The sequence below is a fragment of the Rhineura floridana genome, chromosome 5, assembly GCF_030035675.1.
Source record: "Rhineura floridana isolate rRhiFlo1 chromosome 5, rRhiFlo1.hap2, whole genome shotgun sequence".
NCBI classification, from domain to species: Eukaryota; Metazoa; Chordata; class Lepidosauria; order Squamata; family Rhineuridae; genus Rhineura; species Rhineura floridana.
Window position 1 is genome coordinate 81,042,021 of NC_084484.1, and position 17,708 is coordinate 81,059,728.

A 17,708-nucleotide genomic window follows, 5' to 3' on the forward strand; every position below is an offset into this window, starting at 1 on the left:
ACACCCAGACTTAGTCAAAGCAAAGGGGGTTGAGATGCAGCTGAAATGGCCTGCAAACACAACTGGAAAAGAATCAGGTCTTCTGATTACATGTGCCATGCAGTTCATTACCAGCAAGAGCTCCATGTGTCATATGCTAGACTTTTCTAGAAACTGCTTAGCAAACTGAGGCTCAGTTTGAGACATATTATTTGTAGTATTTCTTAGGTTCCTTTCTACTGCAAGTGCCCAAAGCACTGAACACTTTGGTGCCATGTTAATAAATTTTAAAAATGATAAACGTATTTACAGCCTCATTAAAAAAAATACATGAAATCATAACAAACATCTAAAAATACAAACATAGCTAAAAATAAAAATTTTCAAACAGACAGCAATTTTCAGTTCCAGGATCACTTGGCCTCATTGGAAGAAATTGCTGGAGGAAACTGGTCGGTGAGGAGACTGCCAGCTGAGTTTCCTTCAGGAGCAAATTCCACAAATTTGACAACTGAGAAAGCTGTTAACATGTGCAAATGATGGAATAAAGTGCAAGGCCCCTCTGTAGATTTCAAAATAAGGGAAGGGAATATGGGGAAAAGTGTTCCCATAGTTTAGGGCTTTAATAAATACCAAACTTTAAAATGTTCTCATGCCCTACTGTTAACAAAGCCGGTAACTGAGCCTAAAGCTGCAATTGTATGCCAAGTTACCTGTGAGTAAGCCAACTGAAACATATGTCTGAATAGATATGTATACTGTAAGTATATAAAACTGCAGTGGTCTGATATATTTCCCTGTTAACTCTGCCTCTGCTTTTCTCTCCTTCCTATGCAGTTTTCCTTGCATCAAATTTAGATTGTGGGCTCTTCAGGTCAAGGACCAGTCCACTTGTATTTTGTGAAGCATCATGCACGTTGATTATGCTAAATGAACAAACACACAAAGAAAATGGAACTTGGGGTCTTATTAGCAGCCAATAAACTCGAGCATCCTGACTCTGCAAAATGTGGTGCAAAATTTTGTGTTAGTGACAATTTCTAGGCAGTTTTGGAAGGGAGTCCTACTTGGAGCTTTTTACAGTAGACTGAAAAACATACAATAATGGAAAAGGAAGAAATAAAGAAATAAAAAGGGCTTCTGTACTTTCTTGCTCATAGATTCCATCCTACGTTTGACTAGCTACTCATGTTCATGAAAGCAGGGAACAAGAAGTACATCAAAGAACAGAATGGATACAGGTGTATTAAATAGGCCCTTCTGTAAACATACCATGGAGTCTTCTGCTCTATTTCTACCAAGTTACAACTCTTAGTCATAAGAGCCTGCTGGATCAAGCCAAAGGTCCATCTAGTACACTATCCTGTTTTCACAGTGGCCAACCACATGCCCATGAGAAGCCTGCAAGCAGAACCGGAGTGCAATAGCACTAGTTGTTTCGCAGCAACTAGTATTCAGAGGCATAGTGCCTCCAATAGTGGGGGTAGAACATACTCATTGTGGCTAGTAGCCACTGATGGCCTTATGTTCCATTTATTTGTCTAATTTTCTTTCAAAGCCATCCAGGCTGGTGGTCTTAGATAGCACCTTATTGCAGCTTGCTTTATAGCAAATTAATAGAATTTCCTTTTTCCAGGTGTATGCCTTCTGTCTGTTTACCACCACAACTTGCTGCGGAATAGGGAAAATATCATCCATGGGGGACCACCTTCCCCAGTTGTCCTCCAGTGTATCTTATGCTACCTTTCTGGTTTTATGAGATTTAAGAAAGAAGAATTAGAAACTGATTCTTGAATAAATCTTATTTTACATTTCTTCCTGAAGTCATTCAGATCAGAGAATAGCTACCATAAATCCATAGCCAATAATGTACTTGTCATGAAGGGTGGGTGGGTTTCAGTACACATATATATGGAGATCAGACCAAAGACATAGCTAGTCCAGCATCCTGTTTGTGGAGTCTATGCATTGGACTACCCTCTTGAGGGTGACATTTCGGAATTAAGAGACTTCATGCAGGAGTGGGTTGAAACAGGTCACAGACTTTATTGATCACAGCAAGCAATTGGGGCTGGCATGGCATTGGAGACAGGACTGATGACCCCTCAAACCACACACCTGTTGTTTGTCAACCATCTCAGAATGCCTACTGAGGAAAACCCAGGCAGTTGACCAGCATAAAATGGACTCAGTGTGGTGCTATCCAGGCATTTGAGTCCTGCTGGCAATCAGAGTTATGCAGCTTTAGATCTGGCCTACTGAGCTAAGCCATACTCTGAAAGCATCCCCAAATCCCTTAAGGGGATTCCCCTTATGTTAATTATCCTGCCCAATGCCATTTCCGCCCCTCACAAAAGTTGTGATAAATGATAAATAACACCTAACCATTCACAGAGAGAAAGGCAAACCTAACCCCCCTGGCCCTGTTAAACAGCAACTGCATAAAGTGGGGAGCTCTATCCTGAGGGAGGGTGGGTTGGATGAAGTCCATGAGGGAGGGGATCCAAAGAGGCTGGGCTGGCACCATTCCCACCATGCCTTTATAGGCTGAGAGCTGCAAGATCCTGTGAGCTCTCTTGCAAGATCTGGTGGGATTTCCTTCCCCCACCCCAAGGGCTAGCCATGCAAACCCCACAACTGGGTTGTGTGCATGGCTGTGCCCGAACCTTTGCTTCCCACAACCTACAGGAAGCCCAGAAGCAGAACTGAGAGTGATAGCCTTCTCCTGCTGTTGTTTCTCAGTATTTTGGCCTTGGGTGGATTCAAACTAACAACCTTCTGAGCATGTTTGTGCATGCTTTGCAGACTGTACCACAGATATGATCAACCTAATGATAATATTTGTTCAAATGCTGGCCTTACCTCCTACCAACAAGTAGCTATTAGGAAACAGAGTTTTGGCTTGCATAAGAGCTCTAGCATGACCAGCATGGAAAAGATCGAATATTCCATCTGCATAGACTCTGACAGGTCTGTCCACTGTGGGAGCAAGGAAACAATTTCCAGGTCAAATCAGAACTGTATCTTAAATCTGTGTCAGACTACAATGAGATATTATTTGTGACATATATTCAAAAATGAAATGGGTACTGTCAAGTAGGGTTCTCCTCTTCCTCATTTGGTTAATTAGTCCAGATTAGTAAAGTAATTAACAATAAAGTAAAGGAAGTAATAGAGAAATAAGCTACCAAGCTGAAGAATTTACATGAGGTATGTGTACATAATAAGACTGCTTCTGTATAGCACAGCTAAACTGCAGAACTCTCCTAAGATGTGAAGCAGATACAAATTTAATTTTAAAAATCTAACAAGTATACTTTCTTGAAGAATATGCCAAATATTTGGTGGCTCGCTTTGATATCAACATGCCACTGCTGCTTAGTGAGTTTCCAAATGGACCACATCCCCCCTTTTCTGCCCTACCATTTTATGATACAGTGAAATTTTATTTCCAGCAGTCTACACAAATGTACTGTCTCTATTTCTATGAACACACAAATGGAAACATTATAACGAACATCTCAAATTAGATTCATGTCAACATTCACACACTGACAATTCCAGACAAATGTCATGGTTGTCAGTTTTCAGTGGTACATGTCTGAAGAGTGGGGAAATATATCTGTATCTATATATGTAATCTATGGGTTGCAAACTTTGTTTTTTGTTCATGAAAGGAGCTTCCGTTCATGGAAAGAGAGCTGTACTTACAGGAAGACTGTTTCCATAAGCTTAACGCTCTTTCAGAGAATACAAGCTCTTTCATGAACGGAGTGAAAAATGGTGGATCCAAACCTATATCTGTATACAGACATTTAAATTCATCTGGGCTTGTCAGCAGTCATGTACAAAATGTCAGCCTTCACCAATTTGTTTACTTTAACATAGATACAATAAAAAATATGTGCACCAATTAACATATTTCAACAGCCTTTCAGTCTGAGACAATTTGAATAAGAGGTTGCACAGCAGTAGGTGGTCTCTTATTAATATCACCCTCCAGTAATACAATCTATTTTTCCTGTAAAACATTTTATCTACCTGCAGGGTCAAGTATCCAAGCTGTACTCCACTGAATTCATCTACATCTCATAAATCAAGAGACTCACCTGGGGTTCCAAGGCGGGCCTGAGCAATGGTTAGTTTCTCATGAGGAGCTTTACACTGGCAGCTTGTTTCACCTGCAAATGGAGCAGGTGCAGACAAAGTCTAGAAGATGGGGAAGAGAAGATCAGGGGAAAAGAGACCAAAGTATATTGTCAGTCAATGAAAACGCTGCACAGTGAGACCTTTTTGAGCCTTACCATCATACAGAAGCACTTGATATAGAAACAAAGTATGTCAGCTCAATTTTAATCATGTATGTTTATAATATCCCAGAAGCTTGTTTGTAAGGTTTTGAAGGTAGATGTAGTAATATAAACATCTATCTGCATATTGATTTCAAGTTACCATCTCCTTGGCTTTAGGCCCAGAGCATGAGAGGCTTCATTCTTGGGTTGTTGGTTACAGATCTTTTCCCTGTGTTTGCTTCTTGTGTGCAGCTGTTAGTGTGGTAAGGGTGGTGTCTTTCTTGCATGGTTACACTAAACAGCAGGATATTTCTGAACACAACTTTTAAAAAACAAAACAAAAAGAAAACACCAAGGATTTAAAGCACAGATAGCCAACATGTTGCTCTCCAGATGCTGCTGGACTACAATTCCCATTAGTTCAGCCAGCATGGCCATTGAGCAAGGATGATGGAAGTTGTTGTCCAATAGCATATGGAAGGCACAAAGTTGGCTATCCTGATTTAAGGCCTCATTAAAGACAAATATGAAGGGTTATATCCGATGGCAGTGTGAGCAGAAGACAGCTTGCACAATCCTTTCTGTTCCCCTCCTCACCCATGCAGCTCCCTTTAGCCCTCCAAAGCTTTTCTGGAGGGCAAGGGGAGTTAACAGCAGGGCATATATCTTAAACTATCTTGAATCTTTCCCCAGTCTGTTTTGACAGGTGATGAATTTGATGCCTGCAAAACCAGCTAGAATTCTGCTCAGCAGAGACTGGGCAACAAACTGGGCTTCTCAACACAATCTCCCACTCAAAAGTCCACACCCGTTCCCTCAAGATGATTTTGCTCTAGGGAGTTGCAACCAAGGTACAAAGTTTGCAGTAGACAACTTTGGAGTAAAAAAAAATGTGGAGGGGGCAAGATCTGCGGACATGGTACATCTCTCCTCATGAGTAGTTCACAGAAATACAAACAAAAAGAATTGCTGTTCTCCTTTTAGACTAGAGAAGGCTCAAAAGAATCCTTGATCTTTCCAGGGTGGCATAGATTGAACCACCTTGGTATTTCTTCTCAAAGACAGATGATGATGATGATGATGGGGTTTACTATGAGAAGTCACCATTTTGCTTGCTTATGTTTTCCACACAGTCCACTAGGAATAGAAAGATTTCTTAACAAGATGCAGATACATTCTATTCTAGACTTGCTATTTCAACTCTGTAGTGACTTTTGGGAGCCATTCCATTGGTCCCAGTTAGCTACTTGAGCATGCTTTTCATTTTCTAATAAAAGATGTCAAGGGGCAGTCTGGACATTTAAAAAAAACACATAGAACAGTCCTTCTGGGCCCCTACAATTTTAGAATGCAAGTGTGGAATCAGATGTTTCACCACATTACAAAAAATATAAATAAAAAATTAATATTTCTAGGCAACCTATGTCATTTTGAGATAATATAAACCAGGAAACCACCAAGTGATTTTTCTATCCCACTGAAATCTATGGCTCAGATGATATCTGTGTGCTGGAGTGTAGTCGAGACCGAGCAAGGTGCTGTCTTTGCATACTCTAAAATTGTTCTGTTTACTCAGTAGTTCTGATGTCAAGTCCTCAACTGCTTTTTAAAATCTTGAGAGTTATAAAAAAAGAATTGAAAGATTGGGACAGGGCAAACTTCTTCATTATTACTATTGCAGTCTGTCACATAAGCACATAACTGGTATGTCAAACCTGTTAGATGCACATACAACTAACAATGCAAAATGTATGGCTAAATCAATCTTACGCCTTGGGTTTTGTGGAAACCAGTCCTTTTTCAACTGACTGACCACGTAGCACAGTGTTTCCTTTCTATTATACATGATCATACAGTCTGGGCTCTTTATTTTCTAATCACTGTCTTTTCCCTTCTGTCTTTGTGGTAGTTGAGTGCTAAACTGCCTTTTTATTTCTATACGAGGTCAAGTTACACAACATCCAACCCAACGTGGCTCACGCTGAGATAAAGAGGAAGGTAGAAATGTTAAAACAATAATGGCTATAGTCTAAGGCCTACAACTGGTAATCATGACCTAGCTAGGAAAAAGCAGTTTCCTGGGAGATAACGTGAAGAAAATAGACCTGTTTTGTGGTCTTTTCTTTTTCTCTCCCTCTCTCCCCCTGCTGGTAAAACAGGGAAAGTCTTTTGATTGTGTATGCTGGGGAATTCTGAAAGACCTTCCTTTTTCACCCACTAAACAGTTTATGCTAACATTCCAGCTGATCAAAGGCAATAATCCCCTTAGTCTAGTGTTTCCATAATGCTGCCCATTGGTTTGACCAGTGCTGTATAAAAGGTTACAACAGGCAATGATTTCTGTGCAGAAAGTGCTAAAAAATTAGTCTGTTTCCTAACATACAACCAGTTTTCAAAATGTCATCAAAACCAATAATTATTTTTTTAAAAATTAAGGATCTGATAATGTCTACACGCTATAGGATTTAAAGATTAACAGACTAATCACAATGCAATTATTATTTATTTTCATTTGGTAAACCACAGGACATCTACAAGACAAGCAAGATAAACCAAGGAGATGTAGAGTTTGTATTATTCATTTGGTTAAAAACATATTTTTTAAAACATATTGTGGAGATTTTCCAAACAACTTCTGCTAATGTGGTTAAACTACAACTGTGGGAGCCCACACAGTGCCCTCCAGATGTTGTTGGACTATATCACCTCACTGTTCCAGTCTGGCAACTATTCAAGCCTCTGAACATTTTTACACATGTTCCTAGCACACTGGAGCTAGTGTGAAGAGAATTCACAAGATCAAAGATATGCATATGGTGAATTGTTTTCTAACAGTATCGTCCCTGAGTGGTGGGGGTGGTGGAAGCCTGTAGTTCTCTAGATGTTGTTGGATTCCAACTCCCATCAGTCCCAGGCACCATAGCCAATCCTGGCTGGGACTGAAAGCAGTTGTAGTCCAAAAACATCTGCAGGGCACCACATTGGCTATCCCTGCTCTACAAAGTGAGTGATCCATATTTTTGGATTTCTTCTTATCAGTCTGGATTTCTTGATCAGTGAATCAGTTGGAGACTTGGTCAATATCAAAGGGATATGTCATTATGTGGTATTTATATATCTATGAGGAGGAAATATAACATGCAGTAAGCTACAACAAAACCTGATTTTTTTATGTCTAAAATATGGTTGCTTAGATTATAGTATTTTAGGATGTAGACATGACATCCCAGTGCAATTATTTGGCAAATAACATTTGACTTTGATTGAAACATGGATCAGGCAACAAAGGCTTGAACAATGGTCACCAGGTTTGACTTTTAATTATATGAAATATCTTCCAAAGTAGTAATTCTGATCATTCTGATCCACTCTTTAAAAACAAAACAGCAGAAAATTAGGAACAGAAGGATGCTGGCAAGACAGAATATCCATTGTCATGCTCTCCTATGAATCCTCTTCAAGCAGAATAATGTACACCCATAGGGATATTATTTAAGAAAAACAATAATCACTTTTTAAAACTCCTGAAATATTCTTTTTGAGCAATTAACATATAGTAGAGCTAAGGATATATTACTTTACATTTCAGTGAGATGCAAGAGCAAGTAAGTTTCAATGTGTATTCCTTTAAAAAAACCTGTAAATATACATTGTCGTTGTTTTATTTAACTGCTTGTTAACACTGATTGGGATGATCCCCTGCTGTGCTCCCTTAAAGGGGGCTGGAAAATTACAACTTCTACAATGTGACATAATTCAATTAAGAAAAGCAAAATACCCAAGGATGCACTGAAATCCAAGTGATTTAACCTTGAATTTATTACTTATTTAACAGAATTTGTGTACTGTTTAATTGTAAATAAAACCTCTAAGTGCTACAACGAATTCAACAACTAATATAAACTATACGTTAAAATTGAGAATAAAAGTCAAAGTTTTAAATAAGTTTTAAAAAAATCAAACTATAAATAAAACAAACAGTTAAAATATACATTATACGCTAAAATTACATATTAAAATACATGTTAACTGTATATGTCTGGATAAGCTTGCCTAAACAAAAACATTTTTTATCAGATGCTGAAAAGAGTAGAGAGAAGGCACTGCCTAATGTCAATAGGCAGGCAATTCCAGAGCACAGGAGCTGCCACACTGAAAGACTGATTCATTATATGTGTGGAATGACCATTACGTGACATTTTTTAAAGTGACAATTCCGGAAATTGAAGTGGTTGAGTGGGCAGGGCATATACGGGATAAGGTGATCCTTCAACTAAGCTGGTCCCAACCTTTAAGAATTCAGTGGCCTCAATACAACACAAAGTGGAGCATCAGTGCACATAGAACTCTGTGTGGACTATGAACAGCAAGTTTAAATCTTATTTTTACATTTAAGCACTGCTCTATCATCCATATATAATTATCTCCAAGTTTTTCTTCTAATCCTAATGATGTATTACCCAATTAAAGTTTTTATTGCATAGAGAAATCAGCCCCTGAGGCAGATGAGATTGTATAAACCTCTAAGGTAGTTACTGTGTATGAATATAGCTATAATTTCAATATTATTCTGACTTCAGGTAAAGGTAATTTTTCTGTATTTGTAAACCATTCAGTATGGTTCAAAATTTCATAAGTCTGCAAAAAAGTTTTGAAACAGGGGTTGTCCTCAAGGGCACCATTTCAGGTTTTACAGCCCAAGAGCGGGAGGATAATTAAAAATCAGCAGGGTGCAAGAATGCTCTTGGCCACATTAAAGATTAAATTGCCCAAAGCAGTGTATTTAAGAGCATTTGATATGACTAATCTCCAGTTTTTTATACCTTAACATATGACAATGTTATCATTACAAGGCGAACAACCTTTTTGTTTTTGGTCTAGAAATAAAGAAATTTGTTGTGCAACCTGGTGGACACATTTTATGTAGAGCCATTCCGTGTGTGGAACCTCGAAGTTGGGCAGAGATATAAGTATTGACATATTTGAAAAATGGAGGACTATATCTCCTGCTCTGACTAAATGGCACCCTGGCTGTCCTTATATTATTTGGGTAAAAGCCCCATTCATACAGCAGTTTTTCCTTTCCAGGAGCTCTGTGTATACAGTGTAGTCTTTGCGTGCTCTCAAGGTAAGAAAGCCACTTACACATCACTAAAAAAGTAAAAATGCATAATTAAAAAACCCCCACTGATATGCATAAAATTGCATATTCTAAATTGTTTGTATAGATGCATATTTCAAAATAACTGTTCTGTTTTAAATAGAAAACAATACATCTCACCCTAGTGGGAAAGATTGACCAGGCAAACTGTGCGCCTGCTCAGTATGCTGTCCAGATGCTAACTATTGATTGGCCAATTCAGGGCCCCTGCTCTCCCTTATAGTTAACCAGACTTAGACCAGACAGCCCTTCAGATAGAGGATTCCTCTAACAATCTTCAGATATAGAGGACTGACCTCTTAAAGCAGGACACAAGGCCACTGTATGTGAGAGAAATCAAACAAGATATAGTAATATTTCAATTTCTAACTCTAACATGTTAAACTCCCCGTCATTAGATTTAAATTAATTTCCGTTATTAAAAAATCAGGTTGGGGTTTCTCATTAATTAGTAATTCATTTTTATGCCAGCAGGCATCAGCTGCACCTGCAAAGCCTTTGCAAGGTGCCTTGAAGCTCTGACTATCAGCTGATTGTTAGGACTTCAAAGTAGAATGGGAGAGGGCACAAGTCTGAGGCTTGCTCGGGCTCATTCCAGTTTGTGCATGTCATGCTAAATCATGGTTTAGCTTGTTAAATGAAATAGTCTCTGTATTGCAAGCAGGAACCCCAGCTCAACCCTCATACCTGTTCTCAAGAGAGCTAGGAGTGAGCAAGGCTTTTCAAACACTATGCTCTGCTACTATACCCTCTGCAAAGAATGCAAGTTGAAGCAGTGGGCTTCATTCAGATATGAGTAGATCCACTGAAATTAATGAACCTAAGTTAGTCATGTCTATTAATGTCAATAGGTCTATTCTGAGTAGGAGTAGCATTGAATACCACCCATACTACAAAATAGATATTATCCACTAATTCAGACTCCTCACTGAGTCCAAACTGGATATCTAGGCTTGTTTCAAGCAGAACCAATGCCTATAGGCCTTTGAGAGACACAAAAGTATTATCATTGTGTGACAGAGCTGTAGGTCTTAGATATTAGTTCATTCCATACTATGGCCCTTATAACCTGAATTTTACTTTCCCTGTAGACACCGTCTCCCATTTCACTTTACTTGCTAGAGGTAGGATGACAACTATGAAGGCCTAGTTCATTCCATAAAGGCTTCAGGAATTGTAAAAAATTCTGATACTCTTATGAATGTGTGGCATATCTAGACAAAGAAGACAACACAATGAATGTTCCCCTTATGCTCAGGATTCTAGGATACACTGAGTATATGCAGGAGTATTGAAAACTTTCATGAAGCCTGTGGGCTCAACAATTTGAATCAGGCTGTGTAAACACTATACATTTAAAGCACATTATTTCCTCCAAAGAATCCTGGGAACTGTAGTTTTTTAAGAGAGCTGGCAATTGAAGTTCTGTGAGGGGTAAACTATAGGAGTCTTTGGGGAAAATAATGTGCTTTAAATGTACGGTGTGTACCATCCTCAGTTATCTTGGCCATCTCTCATGTTACATAAAGGCTGTATGACAGCACACCCTCCTCTCCAGCACATATGACACAGGCTAGAGATGCAGACACCTAAGCAGTAGATGAAAGTTCTCCTTTTTTGAGGGGCAACAATTGGTCACATCACATATTTTCATAACAGGGCATCTATGCCAAGTGCACACATCCTATGTGCCTGTATAGGATGTACACTTCTCCACATGATGAAGAATGTTGCTGATGAACTAAATATATGAAACATGACCTTAATAAATAGCCACAGCAATTTATACTAATGTCTACTTTTAAATGTTTTATGTAATTAAGGTTGCTTTTGGTCAATCCATTATTCTAATGAAGTGGAAGGTCCAATTATTAAACCAAGCTGAGATCTACAGGAGTCTTTGCACTTAGTTGCTTTTCCAATGGGTCATGAATTAAAAGGTCATTTATTATTGTTGTTGTTGTTGCAAAGAAATAGAGGGTAAACATTAAGCAACAAACAAAAGTCCAAAGGTAGATACTTAGCTGGTGCAAAAAATGCACACTTAAAACTGGTATGTACTTTTTGAGCTATGATCTAAACCATTTTTCACATTTTTCATATTCATATCTTTTAATGTCTGTCAGTGTCTTTACTTAAATCAGAGTTCAGCTGCAAAACTGTATGCTTCTTTAATTACTATTATTTGTCCTGGACAATGAAAATAAAGTCTGCTTCTGTTAATCCTCTGTTTTACCACTATGGAAAAGTGGAAATGTGAATATAATGTTACACCACTACTTAGTACTTTTGGCATATTTAGTAAAAGATTTAATCAAGGAGTTGCATTTGTTTTCCACCCCAAGATCATTCATGTTGCCAAGATTATGTTAATATATTTGGTGCAAATCTCTGGATATCTGCTGAATGTTTCTAAGACTTAACACAGCCATTTCAATGCCAAAGTGATATTGAGAAAATATATCATGCAGGCACAAGTTGTCATAATGCCAGAATCCAGCAGTGACCAGGACACTGAGTCAGAGGTGTTACTGGCTAAGGAGCCAGACTGGGTTCTTGATTTGGAGCCAGATGCAGGTGATCAGAAGACCATTGAACCCGAGGCTGGCAGGTAGAACCTCACTGAACCTGGGTGCATAGCATCTGAACTAGGACCCTCACAGGTGCTTTTCCCTAAGCCTGAAGAACTAAGTGCCTTCCACACTACCTTGCAGGTCCAGTGGAACAGGGAATGCACCAGGTGGGAGGATATGGAATGCAGAAGATGTGCCCATTTTCAGACCAAAGGGTTGTTGCTTTAAGAGACTCTAGTTCTCCAAAAAAGGATGATGCTAAGGAGAGGTGGACTGGAGGTAGAGGCCCAAAAGGCCTCAGTTCATCTCCAGCCCTTGTCTGAGCTATTCTTGCGACCTTGCTCCATGGCCTCCTCTGTAGAACCGTAACAGGACACAAGTTCTCTAATCACTCTAGCAAATTACACCACAAGCCAATGCCTGTCTACTCAGATGTAAGCCCATTAACTTCAAGTGGATTATTTCCAGTCAAGTATGCATAGATTGCAGCCTAAGCCATGTGATTTGTACTCTCAAGATCTACGCGTGTACATACGGCATGTGAATTACCGAAAGGAGGAAAAATGGGAAATGTAACACACTACTTTTAAACAATGTTTACATTCTGCACTTTCAGTGTCTGCCCCATTCTTGCTTCCACTTTGGGTTGAATGTATGGCTCGACTACAATATCTATTGTAAACTGCCTACAGATCTTTTGTTCTAGTAAGTGGTACATAAATTTTGTTAAATAAATAAAATATGTACAGCCTGAAAACTAGATTATGGAGTACTTCATATTAGTGCTTTGCCTATTGACTTCCTAGACAATTCAAATGTTCTGGACAGGCAGGACAGCCAAAATGTCCAGATGTTGCTTGGCTACAATTCCCATCATTCCTGAGCAGTGGCCATGCTGGCTGGGGATGATGGAAACTGTCATCAAGCAACATCCGGAGGGCAGCACGTTGGCTGGCTCTATCATAGGGTATGGTTTTCTCATGTGACTATGCCACCTCAGCTTTTGTGAGGTAAACTGCTTCTATGAAAGAACCTCCATGTGAAAACTGCATCCTGAAATAAAACTTTCACCTTCCTGTTCCTCTGGCAATGATTCAAGCTTCAGAATATTCTTACACACATTCTTTGCAGCACTGGAGCTACTGTGGAGAGACTTCACAAGATCAAAGCTATGCACATGGTGAGTTGTTTTCTTACATTAGGTCCTTGAATGGCAGGGTGGGAAGCCTGTGATCCTCTAGATGTTGTTGGATTCCAACTCCCATCAACCTTAGGCAACATGGTCAATGGTCAGGGATGATGGGAGTTGTAGTCCAATAGCACCTGGGAGGTCACAGGTTCCCTACTCCACTGTATGACATACATAACAGAAAGGTCATTTTAGCAGGCTTCACTTGGGTGAGGCATGCAATTTTTAAGATTCTTATACTTCTCCCTAATGCAGTGATTCTTAACTTTTTTGGGTTACAGGCGTCTTAATGAATCTGATAAAAGCTATGGATCTCCATAAATAAATACAATTTATTTTATTATATTGTATTTTTCTTTGTGTGCCTGGTTCATGGACCCCCTGAAGCCATCCATAAACCACAGGTTAAGAACTCCTGCCCTAATGAATCTACAATATGCATATTCTGTAATCTCTCCCTATTTTCTAAGACTGCATTCAAATGGAGACAATAGTCAAGAAATCAGAAGAAGGCTAGGACTGGGGAGGGCAGCTATGAGAGAACTAGAAAAGGTCCTCAAATGCAAAGATGTATCACTGAACACTAAAGTCAGGATCATTCAGACCATGGTATTCCCGATCTCTATGTATGGATGTGAAAGTTGGACAGTGAGAAAAGTGGATAAGAGAAAAATCACTCATTTGAAATGTGGTGTTGGAGGAGAGCTTTGCGCATACCATGGACTGCGAAAAAGACAAATAACTGGGTGTCAGAACAAATTAAACCAGAACTGTCACTAGAAGCTAAAATGATGAAACTGAGGTTATCATACTTTGGACACATAATGAGAAGACACGATTCACTAGAAAAGACAATAATGCTAGGAAAAACAGAACGGAGTAGAAAAAGAAGAAGGCCAAACAAGAGATGGGTTGATTCCATAAAAGAAGCCACAGACCTGAACTTACAAGATCTGAACAGGGTGGTCCATGACAGATGCTATTGGAGGTCGCTGATTCATAGGGTTGCCATAAGTCATAATCGACTTGAAGGCACATAACAACAACAACAACAACAACAACAAACAGTCACAGCTTCCCCCCAACAATGCTGGGAAGTACTGTTTGTGAAGGGTACTGAGAGTTGTTAGGAGACCCCTATTCCCCTCATAGAACTATAATCTCTAGAGTTCCCTGAGAAGAGGGACTACTCTCACAATTGTAGCTCTGTGAGGGGCACAGGGGTCTCCTAACTCTCAGCACCTTTCACAAACTACAGTTCCCAGGATTATTTGGGGAAGCTATGACTGTTTAAAGTGGAATAATAGTGGAATAAATGTATGATGTGTATGTAGCCTAAGGCTTCTGTTTTATCTGCTGGAGTTCTTGCAGACCATTTACTCTTGTAGGTCAGTTGGACTGGGAACTCTTCCTGAATCCAACTAGTCCTCTGTTTTCCCCATGTTCTGGGATATTAAATATTAACACAGGCAGCAATTTTATGTGGCATAATTTTAATCAAATAACTCCCACATATGGACTCTGTACAAAGTCATTTCCTGCTTTGACCCTTAAAGTGACCAGTTTGTTCTCCACCACTTCAGTACATTTTTTCCTGAATCCTAACCTGATATAAACTATATTTCCTTAACCTTTTCCTCACTAACAACACTTTTATGTCATGCAGGACATAGGTAATGAATAGGAATATATACAGTCCCTCCATATACTCATTTTAAAAGCAAAAGAGTTCCATCAATCTGGATTCAAAGTGTCTCTCCTGTTGTTCATTTAGAATAGTGTGGAAATGGAAAACAAATTCTTGTAATATACAGATAATTTTACAAAACTAAACATTCTCAGAGGAATGCTGTAACAATAGGTAATAGGTAATATTTATAGGTAGTAAATATTTTGTATGGATTTTTTAAAGAAACCGAACTTACCAGTATTAAAAAGTTAATTAAAATCATATCTATAAATTATTATGGAATCCTAATAGCAATTGAAATAGAAACTTGGATTTTTTATTAATTATTTTTTTAAAAAAAACTGCTCAGATCCAAAACATTATTCCATTTCAGTGTTAACCATTCTCAGTGGGAAGGTGTTAAAACTGCTACCTATGTCACAGTGACAGCTTGACAAACTGGCTGCCTTTTTGAGTTTTGCTTTCTCAGGAAGCATCTGCCATAGGATATAGGGAGGGGAGAGATGAAAAGTTATTGTAAACCACCCAGAGAGCTTCGGCTATGGGGCGGTATACAAGTTTAATAAAAATAAATAAATAAATAAATAAATAATAAAAAATAAAAAAATAAAAATAAAAAATACTCTTTAGGAAAGAAAAGGAAAGTTTTTCATACTATAGAAAAAAAGTGTGCAGCCCCTAGGGCACCATTATTACAGAGATCACATTGTCATGGGGTTGCTGAGGAGTGGTTAGGTTTCCTAGGGTGGAGCTAGATATCCTTTTCATCTACCCATCACAAAAGATGAGCGGTGCAGCCCAATCCTAACCATGTTTACTTAGAAGTGAATCCCATTGACATAAAAAGGATTTATTCCCAGGTAAGTAAGTTTAGTAATGCATCCTCACATAAACCAGAGGCCATTTTTACATGGCCTTTCCTAATCCTAATCTGCATCTCTTGCAATGCAAACCCTTCATAGTAGTTCTTACAGCAGCTCAAACATGGTTTAAGGAACAAACAACTTCAGAACATCACCAATCTGAACTCTTATTGTTTCCACTTTTTAAATATCTGGGCAAAAGTTCTAGTCGATACTAGATTTTGCACATGCAAAATCACGGCAATGAAAATATCTCAGGTGGGGGTTGGTCTAATTCAAAACAGTAACCATGCAGCAAAGAAGGGATGCTTTATTCTATAGTCAGCTGGCTTCCTTACACACAGTTTCTACAGATTAATTATTGAAGAAATGCAGGTTTTCTCCTAATGCAACTCTCTCAGCTCATATGCTCTCAACTGCTTGAAAGTAATATCATCCATTTTGTACACACAGTTTCACTGGAATCCCTGAAAACAAAAACAAAAAAGTGAGATTGCAATATTATTTTCTAGTGTGTCTCTAATAGGCAGATTTTGATTTTTTTGATGATGAAATTCTTCTTTCCTGCCATTTCTTTTTAAAGTCAGAAAAAAAGGCAGAGAACGGACAAGGAGTAAAGGAAGAGCTCTGTTGCAAATCTGAACGAAACAAAGGCTAGGGGAAAGTGCCATTTTTAAAAACATTGCTTGAGATGCTTTGTTGAAAGAGACTGACCACAGAAGTATGCCATTATCCCTAAATTGTCTATCTTAATGCAGTAGGTATACTTTGCAATCCATATTTTCACATTACAGACAATAAACACAAAGAGCTAACATTGATGAAGCTGATATTAAATTTCTATTCAGGCTATGAAACACTGATTCCAGTATATCCTCATAAGGCAAAGAGCTCAAGGGTGACAAATAAATGTATCTTTTTGTTTCTTACTTACCAGTCGAGGCTGAGGGCATGTGTGTTCTATCTCCTCCATGGTTTCTGAAGGAAGCTCATTAGAAAGGGATTTTGGGATACCTGGTTCTGACTCAGCATTTGTTGCAAGCACTGGCATGGCCAGTGAATGCTTCTTTGTAGTGATGCCCTCTTGGCTATTCTCTTCTCAGCCAGATAATGTTTTCCTTTCACATGTAATTCTCTCCCCCGCCTTCTCCTCCTTCTCTTCTTTTCCTTCCCTTGAGAAATTAAAGGTTTTTCTTTCAAGGAGAAGCCAAGAGGCAAGGCCTTAGTTTATCACTATAACAACCAGCTAGCAACAGAGCAGTTGGTACAGGATACAGTATTCTGATTTGCATGATGCTTTCTGGTTGGCTACTGACATCATAGTACCACTTTAACTGAGTTATGTGATATATGCTGGGAGGTGGGTTGATATGAATGTCAGCAGAACATCTCTTTCTCTCCCCTTTATATGGTGCTTTTGTATATGTATTAGACAATTAAATCTCCCCCTGTTAGTTAGTCATAGGCTCTATTATATAAACAGGAAATGTCCCCAAGCAGCTTATTACTTAATACAATAGACTTACGCCTAACTGTAGCACTGCCTATACATGTGGCAAAAATGCTTAGGCTAATACAGAAGAGATCCCCCTGTTTTTATTCCTGGGATCCTTCTTAAAGAAACAATTGCTTTAATCACAATGCCATTAGAAATTTGTTACCAAAAGGGATTCACAGGTAAATAAATAAGGTATGCATACCCTCCTTCACAACATTATTATTAATGATTTTAAAATTATTTATATTGCTTTCCTGATCTTACACCTCACACACAACCTCATTCCTTTAAGGAATATTCCTTTAAGCCTTATTATTCTATTCCTGTATGATAAAGAGTGTGTGTGTGTTTATTGTTCTTTATTAAAAGGTGCACACAAATTGCTCATATACATTTGTACTCTTGGATGTAACAATACCTAGTCTATATATAAAACTGATTTAGGATTTTGTATATTCCAGTA

General features: G+C 38.6%; 1 protein-coding gene across 4 annotated transcripts in view; it reads right to left on the bottom strand.

Annotated features, from left to right (window-relative positions):
- The window catches only part of PCYT1B (phosphate cytidylyltransferase 1B, choline), a 48,935-nt gene that overhangs the window by 21,431 nt on the left and 9,796 nt on the right, over window positions 1-17,708 (bottom strand). For 2 of the 4 annotated variants that reach the window (XM_061627343.1, XM_061627342.1), the window contains exons 1-3: window positions 16,682-17,060; window positions 4,089-4,188; window positions 2,842-2,958 (exon numbers count right to left, since the gene is read on the bottom strand). In XM_061627343.1, coding sequence (XP_061483327.1) covers window positions 2,842-2,958; window positions 4,089-4,188; window positions 16,682-16,798 — 334 coding nt within the window. In that variant the 5' untranslated portion in view covers window positions 16,799-17,060. Of the gene's footprint in view, window positions 1-2,841; window positions 2,959-4,088; window positions 4,189-16,681; window positions 17,061-17,708 lie in introns of those variants that run through there. The other 2 variants (XM_061627340.1, XM_061627341.1) reach the window with 2 other exon arrangements.